At 38.2% G+C, this 22,760-nt stretch overlaps 1 protein-coding gene across 1 annotated transcript; it reads right to left on the bottom strand.

Annotated features, from left to right (window-relative positions):
- Positions 1 to 5,095: 5,095 nt before the first annotated feature.
- On the bottom strand, positions 5,096 to 20,399 carry LOC106136108 (obscurin). The gene is made up of 7 exons (XM_013336557.2): positions 20,187 to 20,399; positions 14,509 to 14,620; positions 9,848 to 9,984; positions 7,912 to 8,143; positions 6,605 to 6,780; positions 5,833 to 5,995; positions 5,096 to 5,300 (listed from the first exon to the last, which is right to left on the bottom strand). Exons 2-7 carry the CDS (start codon positions 14,558 to 14,560, stop codon positions 5,173 to 5,175), a joined length of 888 nt encoding a protein of 295 aa, XP_013192011.2. The 5' UTR covers positions 14,561 to 14,620; positions 20,187 to 20,399; the 3' UTR covers positions 5,096 to 5,172.
- Positions 20,400 to 22,760: the final 2,361 nt, after the last annotated feature.

Raw genomic sequence — 22,760 nt, 5'->3', positions numbered from 1 at the left:
CCGTGGCTGTTCAACCTATTTATGGATAGCTGTTTGACAGATTTGAAAAAGTCTAAAAGTGGATTAAGGATGAATGAGTTACTCGTCAAATGTCTGCTCTATGCCGACGATCAGGTTATACTGGCGTCATCAGCGGAGGAGTTACAGGAGATGGTAAACTGTATGCATGAAGCTTTAAAAGAGAAAGGAATGAAAGTGAACGTAAGTAAAACTAAAACACTGGTTTTTGAAATGGAGAAAGAAATGACAGCATGTAATATTTTGATTGGAGGAGAAAAAGTGGAGCAAGTGAAAGAGTTTGTATATCTAGGATCAAAGTTTACATCAGATGGCAAGTATGATAGTGATATTGAAAGGAGAGTGAACGCGGGGAACATGGTGAATGGAGCTTTGCATGCCTTTATGAGCAGTCAGAAACTATCCAAAAAGGCTCGACTGGCTGTGCACAGGGGCGTGTTGGTCCCGACATTAATGTATGGGAGTGAAAGTTGGGTGTGGCAAAAGAAGCATGAAAGCAGAATAAATGCAGTGGAAATGAGAGCGTTAAGGAGTATGATGGGTGTGAAATTGAGTGACAGGATAAGGAACAGCGTGATAAGGGAATGTTGTGATGTGAAAGAAGATGTAGTTACAGGAATAGAAAAGGGTATGTTAAGATGGTTCGGTCATGTGGAGAGGATGAATGAAAGCAGGTTGACTAAGCAGATATACAAGGAGAGTGTGGAGGGAAAGGTCGGAGTGGGAAGACCTAGACGAACGTATCTTGATCAAATTAAGGACGTCCTGGTAAAGGGTCAGGTCAAAAGTACCCGAAACCGCCGAGCTTGTATGAAGAGAGTTATGAATGTGGACGAAGCGAAAGAAGTATGCAGAGATCGTGGCAAGTGGAAAGAGGTAGTCTCTGCCTACCCCTCCGGGAAAGAGGCGTGATTTTATGTATGTATGTATGTATGTAGTGGTAATTACCTCGGATTAAAATTATAACAAAATTAAATTTATAAACAAAACAATTTAAATCAGAGTAAAAAGCGTGGGGTGCCTGATGTAGTAAATATTAAAATCATTCTATTAGCATATATTTATGACAAGAGAGTTATGAAAATGAAGTAAAATGCACCCCACGCTTTTTACTCTGATTTAAATTGTTTTGTTTATAAATTTAATTTTGTTATAATTTTAATCCGAGGTAATTACCACTACAACTGACTTTAACTGATTGTTCGACTTGCTACTACTGAATTCCTTTGTCATTAATTTTTATTTTCTATTTTTTAGTTTGATTAGCAATAAAAGCGTAGTGTTTTAGTTTTTTTTAAACTATTATTTATTTTCTATTTTTTAGTTCGATTTGCAATAAAACGGGTAGTTTTTTAGTTTTTTTATACAATTATTTTTTGGAAGTTAACACTTCTGGTATAACTATCTTACTAGAAAAGACTTTCGAACCATGCGCCCATCGCCGGAGGTTTTCACAACTAACTTGCTTAAAGTTATATGTGGCCTGATTGGATTAAATCTCATAATATTCTCATCATTATGATTCTTTTTAAGGCGATGGGCTTGCAACCTGTCACTATTTGAATCTCAATTCTATCATAAAGCCAAATAGCTGAACGTGGCCTATCAGTCTTTACAAGACTGTTGGCTCTGTCTACCCCGCAAGGGATATAGACGTGATTATATGTATGTATGATGATTGTTAAACCCAGTTGAAAAGAATTTTATAGTGATAAATCACTGTTAATAATATTTTTGACTATCCAGCAAACGTAATAATTTTCGATTGTGGCCTTGCCAGGAATCAAACCACAAGATTAAGAGGCAGATTGATACAGGAACAAAAATATTTCAAACATACCTCCACTGCCTTTACAACCAGGAACGCAACAAAGTTTATCTGAAGACATCGTGGCACTTTTGTTGTAAAATCTGTCTTTCACAAAAACAAACACAAACTTGGGACTCCTATCTCAAATAATAAGGTACTTTTTACAGGAGTCCTATTTCAAAATATCTGCACAACACAGTAAACACAGTCAGAGTCCAATCTCAGATGATAAAATCACACGAATATCCGGAAGAACAAAGCTCGACTCAACGGAAGATTCCAAACTCCAAATAACGACAAGTTATCAGCACAAAACAAAGTGCAAATAGGTAAATACACAGGCACCGGTAAAAAACAACAGAAAGAAAGTTTACAGGTGTTCGAATCGAATTCAATCAAAACTTACTGCAAAACTTATTTGACATAAATAAACTGTCACTCATTGTCCAAACGAGTATTACAGTGTTGCTATTATAAATGGGCAAAAGATACCTAATGTTAATTCAAGAATTGCATTAATATGTTAAATACGTATTAAATATCGCAAAGTTCTGTAGGTAGTAACTTTATTCTTGTATTATTTTAAATTTAGTTGTTCAATTTTCATTATTACTTTTGTTTTATTACTTATATATTTTTTATTGTTTTAAAATATTCTACTAATTCTAATATTGTTTCTAATGGTAATTCTAAATGGAGCAATGCGATGAAATAAAGAAGCCTCAGGTTAATAGTGACATTATATGGAAATATATTACATCTCTTTTTGACTCATTATACGTCAGAACTTCTTGGTTTCTTGTATGGAGATTACTGGCACTGGTGCTATCTCTGTCTCTCTTACTCTCATACGAAGGATCTAAAAATGAATTTATTAATCCTGGCAGTTTTAATAAGGATAATGAGAAACTCTTATCAAAATATTGCATTGTCATCGGTCCTTGATACGTGTGCAAAGTTCCAAGTTGATCAGACGTTTAGAAATCAGTGAAAATTAAGCTCAAAGATTCACATACATACATACATACATACAACCCAAGCTAATAAAAGCGTAGTAAAAAAGGAACAAAGACACACTGTGCAGGTTTAGACAGAGGAAATAGTCGCCACATCGAGGGCCAAATTGAACGGGATGGCTAAATGTTTGTGACAGAGTGCTAGTGGACCGGTATCCATTTATTTGATAAACACCACGACGATAAAGTATCACCATCAGTCCCCGCTCACCTCTTTGGAGATCACGATAGAACACCCCTTTTTAACGGGGGTAAAAATCCATTATGACCATTTACAATTCCTTGTTGACACAAAGGGTTCAAAGGGTCATAAAAATATTTGGGCAATAAATAATAGAGCCCTGCGGCAGTTGCTACACAAACTGGAGTCAAATGTGATTAACCATTACCATTGTTACGGCACCCCGCGCCCCGCACCCCGCACCCCGCGCCCCGCGCCCCGCACCCCGCACCCCGCACCCCGGGCCCCTGTACTGCACACAATACGGTGCTGTGCCTGCGCGGGGCTGGGACTAATATTGCGAATGAAAAGTAACTTGGTATGGTGAGACGCTTTATGCTAGTTTTATGAACTGGTGAACGCCCGCCGCTCTGCCCGCGTTAAATCCCCCAGGCCCCGTTTCTGGGGAGTTTGGGGAAACCTTTTCTTAGTGCTACTAGACTAGACTCTTTTAAGAACTTACATGCCAAATTATAATTTCATAGATTCAGTGGTTTGGGTCGTGCGTTATCTGTCAGTCAGTAACGCAGTCATAGAAGAGTTATATAAGTACTTATAGGTATAGGTACGAGTATGGATTAGATTACAGTTTATCTTTATTGAATGCACATCACCTTTGCAGGTGTAGTACGGGGCAAACGATTAGTTATGGCTGAATAAATGTGTCTGATACACATTTATTCATCATATTAAGGTTGAAGGGAAATAGAATCCGGAGTGCGATCGCGCCCTACGCCTGACGTCTAAACGTGTGGCTTTCCTTGTTTTTGATTTCACAGGCATGCCTTCATTATGTATGAAACAAAACGACCAAGCCACACGTTTTGAATAAATGTAGAGTTTGTGAAGTTAGGTCTGGTAAAGTAAGGGCATATATAAAAATAAAATATGACAATAATTAAAAGATGTTGAAAAGACCCATAATAATGAATAATTTTTTTTTATTAGAATTTTGGCCTTGAATGCCACTTTTTCATTTATTTTGATTATGTTTAGTTTGATCCTGTAAAGACTTAGAATTAGGTTTTCACATGAAAATGTTTCTGGTAGTTTTAGCTTATTCTGTTTCGTAACAGAACAATATGATTGAGTGAATCCTGGCACATTCTCGACGCAGGCAGAGACGAACGTTGATAGAATTAGGAAAGCCGCTCAACTCCGTAATTTTTCTAATTTAATTAGCGACAGCCGAGTGATTAACGCAGGGCGGCGGGGGCGTCTCCTCTCCCGGCTTAGCTGTGTGTTGTGTCATTCTGAATTATATTATCCTTATGTAGATCTAAGGACGGTCTCGCATTTTGTATCGCGTAAAAACTTGAATTTTTACCGTCAACGTTTTCATTTTAGAAATCATTAACCAGGAGTATTTTGTAACTGTTTGATTTACGCACAAGTTACTCTGGCTCATGTTCATACGCGGATGTCCGGCCGAGGACCCGAGGGTCATCGCCGGGAGGGTGATGAGTTTTCCAAACTAAGTTCGACGTTCTTCTGTTTTCGTTGGGATGCCTACAGTGCATCTGCTTTTCATCTTAACTTCACGAAAAGCCTAACAGTGGAGCCTACTCGACCCGGTTTTTCAGTTCAGTGCGTAAAAATAACGACACTTATACATTAGTACTTGAAGACCGTAATAGAATAACAAAACAACAAACAACGATCAGTTTCACTTATTTATATATAGGATAACTGAGCCGTTACTGCCAAACTGCCAAATAAAATAATACAAAATGATCCATAAAGACGACAATCAAATGAATCCTACGTGATGGCGGGACGCACGTGCGCTGTCGATCCTCGGATCCCTCCAAACTCGGTATTTACGAGCAACCTGTGTGACGTCGCACTCATATCGTCTATTTCTGAAGACGCGTGTGTGCGTTCCAATTCTCTAAACAAACAATCACGCTAATAGTTTGTGCCTCTAATAGCGTCTCATTCGGCCGCGATATATCCGGAGCCAGCGCGTGCCAGCTCGCGATTTATATAACTGAAACAACATTCGTAGGTACCGCACTATATTCACGCACATTTTATAAATAACATGGCTATTTACATTATTCACAGTTCAAAATATACAAAATATTCAATAGTCCCTCGATTATCCGTCACCTCACGAGCAGAAGCAGTAAAGCCAGCGACGAGAAGTGCAGCCACAACGCGACACTGGACGTCGCCCCGGCGCTGAGGCCGGCCGTCGCGGACTGGTCGCGCTGCATCGCTTCCATCAGCGACTCTGAAATAAATATATTGTGCACTAAGGTATAAAGTAACAATATTTGAAAAAAATAAATGGGTCTACATCACAGAGGCATAATATTAGGGTTAAACCAAGTTCGCATACAATACATAATTATTCAATGAATTTGTTTTTTAGACGATGTAAATTATTAAGTCTTAATTTATTTAGTTTCAAACTGTGCTGGTCATCTCGTGTGGCATACTCGTACCAGTTTAACATATATTTTTGTCCTCAGGCGTTGAGTCGGCAGGACCTTTAGTTTTGAACCATATCTGTCGGCGAATCATGCAAAGTTAATAAGTTTTGTCGTTCCATCACGAGAGGCAAAAATCTAGTCGTTGGCAAGCCATTACATTGACAGAAAAGAATTTAACTCATTTTTTCTTCTTCTTCTTTCTAGTTCATCAATTCTACATTCCCATCTTTTTGGAGCGAAGTATGAGGTGCACCGTTTGACCATGATCACAAATTAGGTAAGTTAGTACATGTCGGGAACCACACGGCACTAGTGTCATGAGTTCTCCACCTTCAGTAGAGGGGGCGACGTCGAGCCGCAGCGTGTCGGCGACGCGGCCGGCGACGCAGCGGTAGCGGCCGGCGTCGCGCGCGGACAGCGCCGCCAGCGTCAGCCGCGACACGCAGCGCCCCGCCCAGCGGTCCGTGTCCAGCGACACTCCGCCGCGGTTGCTCTGCAATATTATCATCATGAAGTGCATCTCAACACAGATGACAGACAGATGTATGATCCAAAACCACACAGCTTACATGCTGTCGGATATGATGGTGAGTACCATTAGTATTGTTGGGACTAAACTCATGACATGAAAAGTGAATTTTGGGGATCGCCATTATACTAAGCTTTCGTTTACAAATCTAGGTTGATGTACTTTGCTCGTATTGGGAAACTACCTTTTTTTCCACTGGCCACGATGCCTACATACTTTTTTTAGTTGATCTAAATATATTACGCTTACTAAATAATTGACTGCCGAGCAATCTAACAAAAAATATTTCCTGACATTGTCCCTGATGAAATGACCTATTTTTAATTGCCTACCACATATTGGCAGCAAATTGTATACTCGACCTACTTAGCAGACGAAAGATACTAAGTACTTTTTTTAGTATGTCCACTGTGATTTCATGTGCGGTAAATTTTACTAGCCCGTTGAAATTATTAAGAGTTATTTTCAATAAATATTATGTTTTTTTACCGTTATGTCTACGAATCGTAGATTTTTTTCTTCTCACCCCTATCCTTCAAATATCAGGTAGCCAATTGATGACTAAGTATATACCTGTGAGTCAATAGGTTGGTCTCCGAAGTACCAGCGGATGTGGAGCGCGGGCAGCGGCAGGCGGCGCGGCGCGGGCTCGTAGCGCGCCTCGCAGGCCAGCGTGGCCGCGCCGCCCGCGCGCCCGCGCACCGCGCGCCCGCCCACCGCCGACACTACTGTCTCTGGGACCACCTCGTCTGCAATCAAATCATTTTATATAATTACATACATACCTCCACAAATACGCTTTCTGGTTAGACGGAAACCACAAATCCAAGAACATCGAAAAAAATTGGTACATTTTAAACAATCTTCACTCACTTAATAATTGCCATATCTTTAGGTTTTACAACATTGGTTGACGTCAAATAAAAAACCTTAAACTAAGTTTTCTACTGCTTCCAAAGCTTCAATGTAGTAGAAGCGGTATCAAACTGCAGTGCAACGTTTTCTTCAATAACGTCAACTTCACAATTATCCAAACTTTGAATTAGAATAGAAATGTAGACATGAGAATGTAAGGCATGTTATGATTAATTGATTTACATGAAATTTAAATAATAACATAATAGTATTTAGATGGAATGTCTATATTTTTATTATTTTTATTTTTTTATATTAATTACTTTTATCCGCAGAGAATACGAATCAGTCCTCAAATAAGGCGCGTGGTAGGGCACGCTCTTCTACTCAGTGGTAAGAATATTGGCAAGATCTACAAGGTGACATATAAAACAACTGCATCCTTTTAAACATAGACTTCCATGCTTCTGAGCCGTATGAGCCTATTTTTTTTTTAAATAAAACGAAATCATTTTCACATTTATAAAACCCTCAAAAACTACGTCACACGCTTTAATACAGACTAATACTACAAAAAGAAATTAAAACTAAACATGTAAATAAATGTCTGAAAAATAAATTATTTTTCAAGTATCACGATCAAATAAAATACAGATTTGTCGAGATCGCTCAGCTGAATGCATTGTGTCGTTGACCTCTGAATCTTACGCGTCGCTTTTCCGCCGGCCGGGGTGATATGACGTATTTAGGATCGTGGATTTTGATACTTTTTTTTTTCGTACTTTCTGAAATATGAACCGATAATTTTCTTTTAACGTTTTTAAATATCCTTTAGATGAGTACACTTAACAGTTAAATTTATGCAGTTGAATTAAAAGTCACCCTGTATAAGAAGAACAAGAACGAGAAAACTCGCCTTTTTCAGAATTCCTTCTCGATTGAAATAATATTGAAAGAGGTAACTCTGTAGCTATAATTTTTCAGAAGCATCAAGTCTCAGAGGAATTAGCTTTGGACTGCCTTACCTAGAACAGTTAGATTGAAGAACTGGCTCATCTTGGGCTCGGTGTTGACCTGGCACTCGTAGCGGCCGGCGTCCGCGAGCCGCAGCCGCTCGATGCGCAGCGTGTGGCGCGTCGCCCCGCTCGCCGCCCCGCTCCCCGCCCCGCTCACCGACACCGACACGCGCGGGTCCGCCGTGAACACCGCGCCGGAGTGCGACAGGATTTGCAGGTCACGGGATCTCACCCATGATATCTACGAATATTCACTTATTTAAACCGTCTTTTAAAACTCATACCTACTACGATTAAGCTACTTGTTAAATACTTATCCCGGGTATTCTAATAAATATTGGAACAAGCGTGTTCCACAGATTCTAACATTTGCAGATCGTGTGCTATAAACATGAAATGTTGAATAGTTAAATGCTTATTTTGTGATCAGTGTGAGTCACTCGTAAATCTATTTATAACAGCAGCCTTACGAATCTATTTCATTTTGACGTTATTATTGTGAGAAGCGCCACTTTATATTAGAAACCGAGGTTTGCTGAAACTATAATGTTTGGCAACGAGTACTTCCGGGAAGTTCTCGTAAGCGCGTAGCTCTCGCCGCACGCGCCGCGCTCGCTGCCAAAAGTCGACGACCCGCATTTTTGTGAGCTACGTCAGGTGCGCGCTTATACGCGGTGACGTCCCTCGGGAACATCGCAAATATTCGGATTCGGGCGCCTCAGTACTGTTTCCGCGCATTCCTATCGCTACCAGCACACCCCCGCTCTAATGGATTTTGCGTTTTGTATTTCAGAAGACACGAATCACGAGATATTTTGGTGTTACACACAACTGTTAACATTTAATGAACCATGGGTTTAGCGACGTAGATTTTCAAGCCAATATTTGTGTGTCTTGTCTCGACTTTCTTATAGAATAAACTATGTTTATTACCTACCCCTGGGAAGGGATCCATGGGCAAGAGATGGAGTGGTCCTACACTTAAGTGACGGGAACCACCCGGCACACATGCTCTTAGGCGATAGTCTTGCAACCTTTCACTATTTGAATCTCAATTTCATCATTAGGCCAAACAACTTTTAGCCTTTTAGCCTTTTCGAGATGTGCTCTGTCTATCCCGTTAGGGATAGACGTAATGATTATGTGATATCTTTATTTATACATTTACTTTATAATGTCATACAATATATATAACATATTATCCAAACCTTTGATAGACTAATAGTTAATTCTATGTATGGTATCCTATTCCTGTGCTAATTTTAAAAAGCCATTATATATTAGACTGCTACGATTTCAAACTGAAAATAATAAACACTAATTCTTCAATCTGCTACATTACGCCAACATTGAATGTGTTATTTTATTTCAATTCAATAAAAACTGCAGTGTGTTTTTATCATTATTGATATCGATAAAAAAGAATAGAAATTTTGCTTCATCTGAATTAAAAAGGTTTACATGTGTATTGTGCATTCAACTCTATTTAATAGTTTTGAAGCAGTGCTGAAAGTTAATTTTCAAGTGACCATAACTTCTTTTTCTCTTAACCGATTTTGAAAAATAAAATATTGACGACGCTCCTACTGATCCCCCGGGAAAACTGCGTTTACATCCGTTAAGGAGGTTCGAAGTTATGACGTACCAGACAGACAAAAAATCCAAAAATATTTTTATGGTTTCTGTTATTCTTTTTTAACATACATAAGTATAAACATAATAATCACGTATTTATCTCTTACGGGGTAGACAGAGCCAACAGTTTCGCAAAGACTGAAACGGCACGTTCAGCTGTATTAAAGCTTAATGATAAAATTAAGATTCAAATATTTTTAAGCGCCCCCTATCTGTTTTTTGGAAAATATTTTATTTACAAACACTCGATTTTTGGCGTCTTATTATATGTATTGATTTTCTTGATAATTTGCTATAACAAAGCACTCACCGCCTTATCAGCAAGATGCAGCACGCGACAGTCCAGCTCCGCGGAACTGCCCGCCGCCAGCACCAGCGCGGGCGGCGTGCCCGTGAACTCGGGGCTCTCCAACACGGACACCACCTCGCCTTCCGCGCACAGCAGCCCTGGTCATGTTCTCCGTTTGAATAACAAATAAACGATCTGTGTAACAACCGAACCTCCACTCCTAAAGGGCTATGATCTGTCCCGGAACAAGCAGTTATGGAAACCTTTTCCGTGTAATTAACAAATTTAAATTTTCATTATACATCCTAGACACTTGCTTGAAGGATAAGTCATTTAAAATAATCAGATATATGACATAATACCAATACAGTCATAATTATCCATGTACAGTCACGAACACGAGCATCCGTTTAAAGGCACCTAAACGAATTTCCTAACCCTATAAACTTAAAAGTATTTCTAAAAACTAATAAATATTTCAGCAAGCTCGGCTGCTTTGGTGGCAAATTGTTTCCAGTAATAGGGCTGTAAGTAATTAGGCATCAAGAGGGCGGTGCGTCACGAGTCACCACGCGGCCGCACCGAAAGCGCGGGCGCACGCACATGTCGCGCGCAAGGCCGCGCCGGATGCCGCGGATGGCGTGCGCTGTGACATCATCATGGTATTGACGTGTTCACTAAACTGATGCTGTGCAGAGCAGTATCATTTAAAGATATGTTAGTAGGTTTCTTAGTAAATTTGAAAAAAATACAAACTTCCATTTCTGCATCAAAAATTGTTTTAAAATATAACTTAACAAAGTAATCGTAAGTAAGCATTAAGTATATTTTATATGTGGGTAAGAATAAATAAAGAGCCTCACACCAATCTTCACACGAGTATCATTCCATCACCTCCTTCACTACAAGCTGCAAAACCGCTAGAACTGCCAGTTCTCTTACATAAGTTCTAAAACTTACAACGACTTGTTGTGTAAATGTTGGTATGTTTCTCACCCTTCGATCAACAATGTTGATCGAACCTTCACGATAGAAATAACAAAGGCTACTTTTTCCCAAAATTCCCACGGGAGCGAAGACGAAAATCATATGAAGAATTTTTTTTTTGCAAAACAATAAAAAAGAACACACTGGAAGTTCTACTTTGAAACTTAAAAAACAAAATAATGTTAACTATAAGCAAGTGAACTTATTATTAAGCAAGGAACCGTGCGTGTTTAAAATAAAGAAGATGAATCAACGGAAGCCGGATGCGGGCGCGCGTCCCGCGGTCCGCACGTGCGCCGCTCTGTGCGGCCGCGCCGCTTGCGTACCGCGAACCTTCATTTCGCATCACACTCCTTTGCGAGGTATTGAAATTTAATAATTTTCTTGTAAGTGGAGTATTTTCTTTCATTTTTGTTTTTATTACAACTTTGTGGTTAAGGTTTTCGCTTCTCTCCAGAGAGGTAACGATGTAACCAGACTAACGCCAGGAGAAGGAGGCACTGTTTTAAGTCTTTTTCATTCTTTACAGCTAGATAACGACCATATTTTACAAAAAAAAATATATTTTAAGTTGTAACTGTGATAATCAACTTTTCAGCATTGATGTCTGTCGAGGGAGACATTTATATGAACAATGGTTTACATCGAAAGAGGTCAGGGGTATCTGTCCCCGACTGAACCCGTACAAGTTTTCAAGAACGATTGTTGTTGGCGCCAACTTATGTATCCTGTAAATTCACAAGTAGTACAATTCTCATTACCACAGCTGGGAGAATCATGTTCAACGTAAACATTACGCGTAGTACAGAAATAGTAAGCAATTTTCCGCTTATGAATGGTTGCTACCGAACTGCGCGCGCGCACCCCGCGCAAATCCAAACAAAAGATTTATGATAGTGTACACACTGCCGGCACGTCTGCTGCATGTGATAAGTATGTTTGATAGTGTGCTTGTGCTGTTCATAGCAGAAACTAGTTAGTATATTCATGTGATCCAGTAAATGACCTGCTTATTAAACAAAAACAAAAATATAGTAAAACCCAAAGAAAGTTATAAAACAAATTCTTTGAATATTGTTATCATTAATATTGATAAAAAAAAATATTAAGTATTCTTTCTTTTTCATAGTCTCTTCTCTCTCCCTCCCGCCCTCCGCTACTCATGATAATAAGAATTCGGTTCAGAAATTTTCATAATTTCACAGACCCCAAATTTTCATAAACTGAATTACGTTCAGTTTATGAAAAGAGGCAAAAATAAAAAATTGTAGAAAAATTTCGAGCTATTGCAGCTGTAGTGTATTACAAGGCTGAGTAGATCAAGAGCGGCCCCATTCTGTCCAGATAAACAAATGTCGAGAAAGGAAGATGAAAGGGACTAATTAAACATATTTATAGGGAACTGTTTGAGTGTTTTGATGCTGTGACACAGTTACGGGCGCGGGCTCTCCGGCGCTATTTCGGTCGTGAGGACGCTCCCTGTCACGCGGCGGCTTGCGACAGGCCGATGTTACTACAACCTCACGCACCACCTCTGTCGTCATTCTTATACTATTGTCATTTAAATAGAGTTCCCACTGATAGAGGTACTTACACATAGCACATTATATCTTTAATACATACTGCCATTAATAAATTCCAACCATTCCATAAAATCGAAATACATATGTTTAAGTATACAGGGTGACATTTAAAACAACTGCATCCTTTTAAACATAGACTATACCCATGCTTCTGAGCCGTTTGAGCCTATTTTTATTTACATCAAACGTCATCATTTTCACATTAAAAAAAACCCTCAAAAACTACGTCACACGCTTTAATACAGACCAATACTACAAAAACAAATAAAAACTAAACATGTAAATAAATGTCTGAAAAATAAATTATTTTTCTAGTATCAAGATCGAGTAAAGTACAGAGTTGTCGAGATCGCTCAGCTGAATGAATTGTGTCGTTGACCTCTGAATCTTACGCGTCGCTTTTGGTATTTGTCGCGGGGTGATATGACGTATTTAGGATCGTGGATTTTGATACTTTTTTTCGTTCTTTCTGAAATATGAACCGATATTTTTCTTTTAACGTTTTTAAATATCCTTTAGATACAGTAGACACTTAACAGTTAAATTTATGCAGTTGAATTAAAAGTCACCCTGTATAAGTAATTTCGACTTGAATTCCAACTCAACATATTAATAAAAAATAGGGAACTCAGTCCAGGCTGTAATTATATTTAATCATCTCTCGATAAACTTCATTATTGCCGAATGAGAAATAGATGACAGTATCACATTATATTGTAGCGCTATAATAAGGTGGTATTATAAATTCCTTCATCATATTACTTTAGGGCTTTATTAAGGTGCCTCCATAACTACAATCAGCAGGAATATCTGGACGAATACTACTTTGTCCAAGCCTGTTCCCAGGTTATCTGAGGCGGGTCTCCGCGCACGATTGCATCAGAGCGCTCTGTTTTGAGTCGTCTGTGTACGCTACACACACTACATTTTCGCTCCGAATCTTCTCCGCTCCTACATATTTGACAACCAGAGAGACAGTAATCCACCTCTTTCCCGTGGTGTGTCAAGTATGTTATGGATCTGTTTGACAGAATATAGTCGTCTTGAGGTCTCACAACATGGCCAAAGCCTCGCTTTTGTCCTCACGAGTGACTTCTCCCGCTCCGAGCATCACATCTCTGTGGATACTGGATAGAGACGTGGACATCTAGAAGGTGCACCAATAGAAGCTACATGTACGGGATAATCAACTTTGGGTAGAGCTTGGTTGTCTATATCCCTTTAAAGAAAACTACTTCGATTGTATTTTTTTCGGATCTCACATGCATAAGATCCTTTAAGGTAATTTATATTAATTGCAGGTGCATCTAAGTTTTGCTGACGACAGCTTCTATAATAACGCCTGCTACATTAATATATGCACATTTCTTTGTCCGCATACTTAAATCCAACATACCAAATGCATTTCAAGCAAGCGGTGTTTCTAATAAAAGCTTTTATGGGAATCGCGAGGGTCGTGTGATGTGGCGTGGTGCGACGATGTGGCGTACTGCAGCGGCGTGTGGCGGGCGACAGCTGGCGGAAACAATGCGAACTCTTTTTGTTCGATACCTGTCAGCCGCCGCTTTGTTATCGACGCGCGAGGAATGCGCGCACTTGTTCTGAACCTCACAAATCGTTGTCCGCCTCTATACCTTTGTTTTCTTTGACATTCTTTCTAATTATACCCTTTTAAAATAACAATTTACATTATTTCTGGCATTTGAAAATCAGTTCATTAACCTTGGGATACGTTTAAATCTACAATTATAAATTTGTTAAGACATAACTACGTTGAAAGTTTGAACAACTTTAAGTTAGGAGCTCCATAGATAACATAGGACGCTTTCGATTATTTGACCAAACACAGCGAGGATAAGACCAGTAAGTGGTCACGTTATAATTTCCCCTATCATTTCTCCGACGATAGTTAAAATAATAAAGCGTTTTGTCAGAACTATATTGGTACCTAATACTGAAACTAGTTTTCCGCTGAAAACTTACCATATATCAGAGAACATTTTGGGATATATGAGTCCTTTAAAAGAATATTTTTTATTGTTCTAACGATATATTATTTTCGTTTAACAAACGATATTTATTAAGTTTAAATTTGTGTGTGTGTTATATTACCTGTGAAGGCGGGCAGCGCGGCCACCAGAAGCAGCTGCAAATAAGCGCTCATGTCGCCGCGTCAGTGCGGCCCGTCAGTGCGGCCCGTCAGTGCGGCCCGTCACTGCTGCCCCTGCAACAAACCCGGAGTCAGTGCTAAGCGAGAGCCCTGTCAATCTGCCGCCGCACGGAAATAGAAACGTTGTGTTTGCGAGGCTCGTTGCTCAATAGCGTGCTGTGAAATGCTCATATCGATCAGTCACTACTATCTCAAATGCATTTAGCAACTTCAATGTAGGTAACCATCACTGTTTACAGTTTCTGCAATTTGTGCATCGAATGCGAACTAAACGCATGTATCGCTGTCACTCAGCTGCAGGGAGTGAGCACGACGACTATGAAAATTGACTCGCTCGATCATTATTATTCACTGGCTGTTGCCCGCAACTCCGATTGTTATTGAAAATACGTAGGTTAAGGTTTTCAAATTTACTCAAATTCACCAAAATAAATTTTAACGAAATTTGGCATTACATGGGATATAATTTGGATTAACAAAAAATAATTTATATACCGAAATTCTCACGGTAGCGTAGCCCCAAGGCACATACAGTTGACATCAAATATTTAATAATCCGTACCAATACTAAAGAGAGAAAAAAAATTCGTATTTTTGTTTGTAACGAATAAACTCAAAAACTAACCATCAGGTAGAACAACTTTTGCTACGAAGTCATTTCTGTAGACATTACAGTGTAGCTGGTCCCTTTGGCTTGCACATCACAATATCTAGGTCTTCCATTTCTTTTTCAGGAAAAGAAAATGCTCATCATGTTCGACATCAGCTGTTCCAGATTCCAAAATTGATTATACCTTATATGTTATATATGTATACGACAAAAACAGTTTCATTCAAATCCATTCAATATTTCCGAAGATTAGCGTGTACAAACAAACATACAAACAGACTCTTTTTTTTCCAAATTCATGCTCGATTACTATTTATTAAATACATACATATAGTCACGTCTATATCCCTTGCGGGGTGGACAGAGCCAACAGTCTTGAAAAGACTGATAGGCCACGTCCAGCTGTTTGGCTTAATGATATACTATTTCTTCATCGTAATAAATATATTTTTTTAAATACACTCAATGTACAGATAAAATTTTTCTACTGTTTTATTATATGTATTGATTATTGTACAGTATTCTATAAAGCGGTCTGTCTGTATAGTACCTATAAATTCATTTTCTGGGGAAACTGAGATTATGCGGAAAATCAGTATGAAGAACAAGTAGGTTAAGGTGTAACATAAGTTCTTCAAAAAAATAATAAATTAAATATTATTTAAAATTTATTCGGAAACCTAGTGCCCGGCGATGTTTCCACTGTTTTAATTAATTGCTGTTCCCTGCCTCATGTTTTATCTGTCCATTTATCACATTCTACAAACTCATGTTAACCGAAATCCAATTAACATGATTCAGTCAAAAAATATATCCAATCGTATTATCGTATCCAGTGCATTAATTATGAATATGGTGAGGATCGCGTGAGAGATGACAATCTATCGCGGGGGGCCGGCGCGGCGCCGGCGCATCGCCTGCACCGGGCACACAAAAACTTTATGATACGCATTAAATTAAAAACAAACGAACCGACAACGCCTGCGCCGCCACTCGTTATAGTTTTAGGCAACAGGGTAACAGATACTAAATCAGGATTATTTACTTACTGGAAACGAGGTTCTGTAAAATACAAATCTAGGTAGGTATCTAATATTTTTATTTTAAACGGATTTTTAACTTTAACGTTAAATTAGGCTGTTTAAGTAAATAATACAGTGTTTAAGTTACGCACACGTAACGTAGGTACTAGGTACCTTTCTTTTATTTTGAATGATTCGAATCATGTTACAATGATCTGTGGTCACCGAGCGGTTAAAATTATTTTATTTATTTATCTGTTCTTCCACATGAGTGAGATAACTTGGTTAGTACAAACCATACAACCATGTATGGGCGTGAGAACTCGCGACCCGCAACACTAGCATCGCCCCCGGCTCCACTCAGCTTTATGACGCACCTCCTTATCTGGAGTACCGACGTGATGTGAGATCACTGCCGTCACATGTGTGCACTTCCAAAAACTCATTAAATAACTTCCCATGCACGATCAGATTCAGTTGTTTGTTGCTAGTGGCACAGAAGTACAAAAAAATAGTGGAATGGTATTGTCTAAATTTATAAGAACTTTCCATTAAATGACAATCTTTTCCGATGAACCTTGTGGCTGATGAGTTTCTGTCAGCATTTGATGAAGCTTAATATCTACTGTAGTCAATGAATTAATTTAACGATCAATAAATCGTCTTTACAAAATTCCTTCTTCCTTTTAAAACTACCTAATTTCTAATTTGCCACATATATACATAGCAACCTAATTACACCCATGGCATCACGGGCCTCAGGTCAGGATAAAAGGAAGATTTGTCTTTTGATATAAGTTAACTGAGCTTTTAATTTTACCAGGCATTAAGAAAGATACTTAGATACCTACAGCCTTACACATTACAAAAGGAGGAGGTTCTCAATTAGACTGTTTTTTATGCTAGTTACCGTATTTCACCGATATTAATAATCCGATACAAAATAACTCTACTCTAGAATGAATGCAAAAATATTTCTTTAAATTGGAGTCGGTGCATGGTACAACTAGTACCATATCATTAAGCTTGCTAAAATGTGTCAATTTCTGATACGAGTAATTACAACACTACTAAGTACTTACTAAGTAATTACTACTTTTTGGCGTGGCGCGCGCGGCGGGCACCGGCACCAGAAATTTTGTAGGTAAATGGGTTAGATACCAACAATTTAATTAAAACAAAACCATGATGAATAATTACGAGTATTATTCTTAAAACAATAGGTAAGAGATACTTACTAGTCTATATACTTAAGAGTACTAGCTAGTGCGCACGACATCTTTCTCAAGGATTTTGTAACCTTTTCCTACAGACGTGTGTCAAACACTCCTCTGGGAAAAGGTCAGGACCCTCCCTTACTTCACACCCGTATTGAAGCACCAGGTGGTCATTTAGTAATTAATTGTTTGTGTATTGATTACTGATTAAATAAATTAAGTTTATTAAAAAGCGGATAATACCTTCTCTGGACAACAGTTTGATGATATTTGTCACGCCCCAGGCAAGACCAATCCAAACAATACGATAAACAATAGATGCATGTGGTCGATACAGCACAGAGGAAGATCGGATGATAGAGCTGTTTGTTTTCACCCCGGTTCCCGGCTGTGTTTACATTCTGCTGCTATCCGATTGGAACAGGTGGCGTTCGTGGTTCAGCGAACGGCATGTTCCAAATACACTCGTAATACGGAAGCCACGGTTATGTTTGTAATTACATGATAACGCCAGAAATATTGTAAGACGGAATGCTCTAAAAACCTACATAAGTCGCACTTTAGATCTTCAGTAAATTGGCACCGGTGGTGAGTGTGTGTTAGCTATGATTATAGTTAGCAGCCGCGTGTGGGGAGGCGCCGCGGGATCTCCGCTGCACGCTGCAGCAGCCAGGTAAACAGAGGCGCCCGCCCTTCACCATAACTCTATTTTAATCTCGTTCCTCCAGATAATAACAATAAAATTATGTTAATTATCTTCTTAGACCAGCCTGTCCGAAGTAGTAGAATGCTCTCGACTTGTGGTTGTGGAGGTTCACTTTCTTGTTTCGGAAAGCAATTCCTGCAGTAACTGCTGCAACCAGCTACAATTTGCAGTCAGTAATAACCACTAGCACGGATTGTTCCCTCATGGTCAGAAATAATCATTAGTATTTAGATAGTATTATTAATGAAAATTCAAGACGCTCACAGGATATTAACAAAGACTAACAATAGCAAAAACTATTTAATTAATAAAACATATCTACATTTGGCGCATTGCCTTTTAGGTATGGATGCGAACCGTGGACAATGAGTCGAAAGGACAGGGAAAGGATTCGAATGTGGCGCTTGCGAAAAATGGAGAAAATATGTCGAATGGAAAAAATCTCAACTATGATTGAAAATGTAGTGGAAGCTGGTCAAGATGGCAGGTTGGCGTCGTCAGCTATTTATGAGCGGTATCGGAGTTGGGATACAAATAGCGCGCCCAGAATACCGCTCAAAGGTTAGCTAAATATCGGCAGAGGCGATTTACACACAACACAAAACTTACCACGTACATAATAATCATAGCAAACATAACATCATCATTCCAAAACTGATTCGCAATTCGTGTGATTTATATTATAGTACACTAGCGGCCCGCCACAATTTCGCGCGTGGTAGGTACATACACCTGCTGATGCGATAGGTAGATTTTGATGACAGGCGGGAAGTCCTAAATCCTTCCTTACTAAGGAGTAAATATTACAATACAATACAAATTATATCTTTATTTTATTTTATTTTATTTTATTTAGAAAACATACAGTCATATATCTTATACAAAATCTTACTTAGTTACTCTAGACCATTTACATGTTTTCGCATAAGTTTATCAAAATGCTGGAAATTTTAACACAACAAAAAATATATAATTAAAACGAAAGAAATATGGAAGGTACCAGATAGCACCTTATTAATTTTTGACAGAATGAGAACCGTCAAACCAAGATTTGGTAACAAAATTTTTAAAATGGGATAAATAAAATAAAATAAATAAATAAAATTTATTTTCCATAAAAAATACATATGTACTCGTAGTAGAAACATACATTATTAATATGTTGAGCAATTATCGCTAAGCAATCTCTTCCATCCGACTTTGGGTAGCGAAAGTTAAAAACATGGAACCGGGTGGGCAGCGCACCTAACAGATGTTAGTATATAATAAATAAACTACATAAGTAAACTATAAATATAAAATTACACAGACTTCATACAATAAATAAAATACTCAAACTAAATAAATACATAGTTATATACATAAAAGCAATACATAAAAGCCTACTTTAGACACTACATTATATACTTTTTTTTTAAGTTTTACACACATCCTACATTTAATAGTTTTGTGAATGAAAACGATTTTTCTGGAAAAAAATATGTTTGGATATTTTATAAAGAAACTATTTATTGCGCGATAAGGGGGCGAGTATCGATAAGTCTAGACTGCTAGTATTATGGAAACATTAGATATACTTTGACAAATGGGTACATGGCATTCCTGTATGTTACGGATAAGTTTTCTTTTCCTTGAAGATGCTTATTGGTGAAGTATCATTTTCTCTGGTTAACGAAGCGAGTTGCTAAAAAGTTTACTTGCTTGAAAATGAACTAAAAATCTTTTAATTAGATGTTAGATAGTTTCACGGTAGGTAGATACTCCGATCCAAAGATTCTCATCAGATCGTTACGGCATTATACACAACAGTAGCTTTTTTGCAGATACCTATGTGCATGTGCGATACAAGTATGAATTGAAAATCAATACCTATATTTTATCTAAAGAAGCAAACAAACAACCCCTCCTATGGTCAGTGGTACCTAAGTTTATACAAAAGTACTCGCTGTGGTCTATAAAAATTTTAATATAGTTTCGTATGTCACCTACCTACTTAGTAATAATTTAGTAAGTGTAGTTTATCATATTTAACGAATTGAGTTCAACTACTTAACTAAGAACTTACCTAAAATTAAGAGTAAAACTTTATAAAGGCATGTGTCCAGGCATTCCTCAATATATTTAGCACTGCAACTCTATATTTATTCCATGTAACTAAGTGCTTATTAATTCGATATCACACACGCATAACACATCACACTGGGGTCGTCACGTTTCGCGTAATAACAAAACAAAATCGTGTCAAAGCGAGATACCTTTCTAAAAGACGTGCGCTCGCGCAGCGTGTACTCAAATCACTGATGTGTATTTCTTTCTATGGTGTTGACAACCCCCGCTTGTGGAGACGGGATGGGAAAATGCGCGTGCGCCGCTAGGCGGCCCGCCCAACTTACACCGACCGCCTACCGCAGAACAAGCGTAGAACGGTATATAAATTACCAATTTCGAACCATGACAGAAAAATTAAAAGAAAGGCATTGGCTTGTGTACACATATTAATAAGATACAAACTTACTGATATTAATAAACATAAAACATATTATCAAAGTACATAAATAACAAATATCAAATAAATAAACATACATGTACTAAACTGTACATGTACTATCTACTATAAATAAATAGTGGATAGTCACGACGACAACGACAGAATAGAATAGAATAGAATAGAATAGATTTATTTTCAAAATTGGATACAAGGTATCACTTATTGACGTCACATAACTTAAATCTAATTATAACTACTACCGCTTCCAAAGCGCATGTGTAGAAGAAGCGGCGGAACAAACTACACTGCAGCATTTTCATAGGACGTCAATTTACAAATATAGATCTCTTAAATCTAAATCGTGGACGAATGCACATTGTCTACATTAAAAAACATGTATGAATGTAGAACTGATTATGTCAATACGAATATTTCGTCAAATAAAATAAATATAAAATAAAATATGTACATACTGTACAAATTATGTCAAGATCATGTCAAAAATACACAAGCATTTAAGAGGCCATTATGTCCAGCTCGGGCCACACATGTTTATCATTAATATAATCATCCGTGCTGTAATAGGCTTTCCTACAAAGCTCAACTTTAATATACTGTTTGAATTTTCTATCATTCATTTCAAGAACACTTTTTGGTAATTTATTATAAAATCTTATACAATTAATCAGAAAAGATTTCCCTACCTTAGCCAGCCGATGTGCTGGGATCGACAACTTGTAATTGTTCCGCAGTGATCTACTAGTACATTCACCTACTTTTTTGAAAGAGTCTAAGTTTTTCCTAACATGCATGATGTTATCGAATATGTATTGGGAGGGCAAAGTTAAAATATTTAGGTTTTTGAAAAAATCTCTAAGGGAATCTCTTTGTTTAAGACCGTAGATATATCGAATTGCCCTTTTTTGTAAAATAAAAATAGTTTGTATGTCTGCTGCTGATCCCCAAAGCAGTAGACCATATGACATTAAACTATGAAAATAACTAAAATATACTAGCTTAGCAGTTGCCACATCCGTCAAATGCCTAATACGACGAATAGCGTATGCTGCAGAACTAAGCCTTTTAGAAAGTTTTAAAATGTGAGCATGCCATTTCAAATTTGAATCTAATGTTATTCCTAAGAAAGTAGTACTATCAACAAAATCTAATCTTTTACTACTTATACTAATATCCACATTTGCCTGCCGCACATTGGGAAGTGTAAACTTAATGCATTGGGTCTTATTTGCATTTAACAGTAAGTTGTTGATTGTAAACCAGTTAGAGATGGCGGCTAAAGTGCTATTCACATCATCACAGATTTCGCTACGGCGGCATAAGATGAAGAAGGAGAAGCCCGCGATGCGCTCTAGAAGGCGCGTCAAATGGGTTTTTGTAAGAAAATATTTTACGCAGGTAGGACGGGTAAGAGGGATAATGGAGAATGTTGTATAGGAGATAAAGAATTCTGGTATTACGACGGTAGCGGATAGGAAGCCATTTAAGTCGTTTTCGGAATTCATTTAAGCCAAATATGAAACGGATGCACATACTTATTTTGCAAACGTTCAAGTTTGTTCAACAAATCCTCGGTCACATCCAGGAAACATTCGTCAACATAGTCCAGAAGAGGCAAAATCTAATCTAATCTAATATATTTAAACGAGCAATTCTTGTATAATAATATATATAATCAGGATCTCGGAAACGGCTCCAACGATTTTCATGAAAGTTACAGATTAGGGGCTTTTCGGCTCAAGGAATCGATTTATCAAGGTCCTAGGTTCGAGAAAAGCTCGGTTCCCAAGATATATAAACATTTTAAAAACCGCGTTTTAAGAAACTATATCAGCGCCATCTCTGGTAGACCGAGCAAAGCTCGGTCAACCGGGTACTAATTATAATAGAAGTAATTTTTTTCAGTCTTCTTAATATGTTTTGTCCCTTTGCTTCCTCCTAAAGGTAAGCGTCCACCTGTTCGCATCGTACGCATCGCACATCGGCAATGCCGACACCGTTGCTCTGAGAGGCAACTTTTGCGATACGTGCCGATGACATCATATGGAATGCCGATCAGTGGACGCACGGTACTCACCGTCGGTAATCCGCACGCTGCCAATACAGTGGTCGCACTGTAAAAAATTTCTCCGT

Source organism: Amyelois transitella, chromosome 16 (genome assembly GCF_032362555.1).
Source record: "Amyelois transitella isolate CPQ chromosome 16, ilAmyTran1.1, whole genome shotgun sequence".
NCBI classification, from domain to species: Eukaryota; Metazoa; Arthropoda; class Insecta; order Lepidoptera; family Pyralidae; genus Amyelois; species Amyelois transitella.
The sequence above is the reverse complement of the archived record's forward strand: the minus strand, read 5'-3'. Positions and strand labels throughout refer to the sequence as shown.

Bases quoted from the DNA above. Each gene is read 5' to 3' on its own strand.
- LOC106136108 (XM_013336557.2), bottom strand. From the start codon at position 14,560: ATGAGCGCTTATTTGCAGCTGCTTCTGGTGGCCGCGCTGCCCGCCTTC. The intron at 9,985-14,508 runs GTAATATAACAC...GAACATGACCAG, and splicing joins CGCGCTGCCCGCCTTCACAG to GGCTGCTGTGCGCGGAAGGC. The intron at 5,301-5,832 runs GTGGAGAACTCA...TATTTATTTCAG, and splicing joins CGTCGCCCCCTCTACTGAAG to AGTCGCTGATGGAAGCGATG.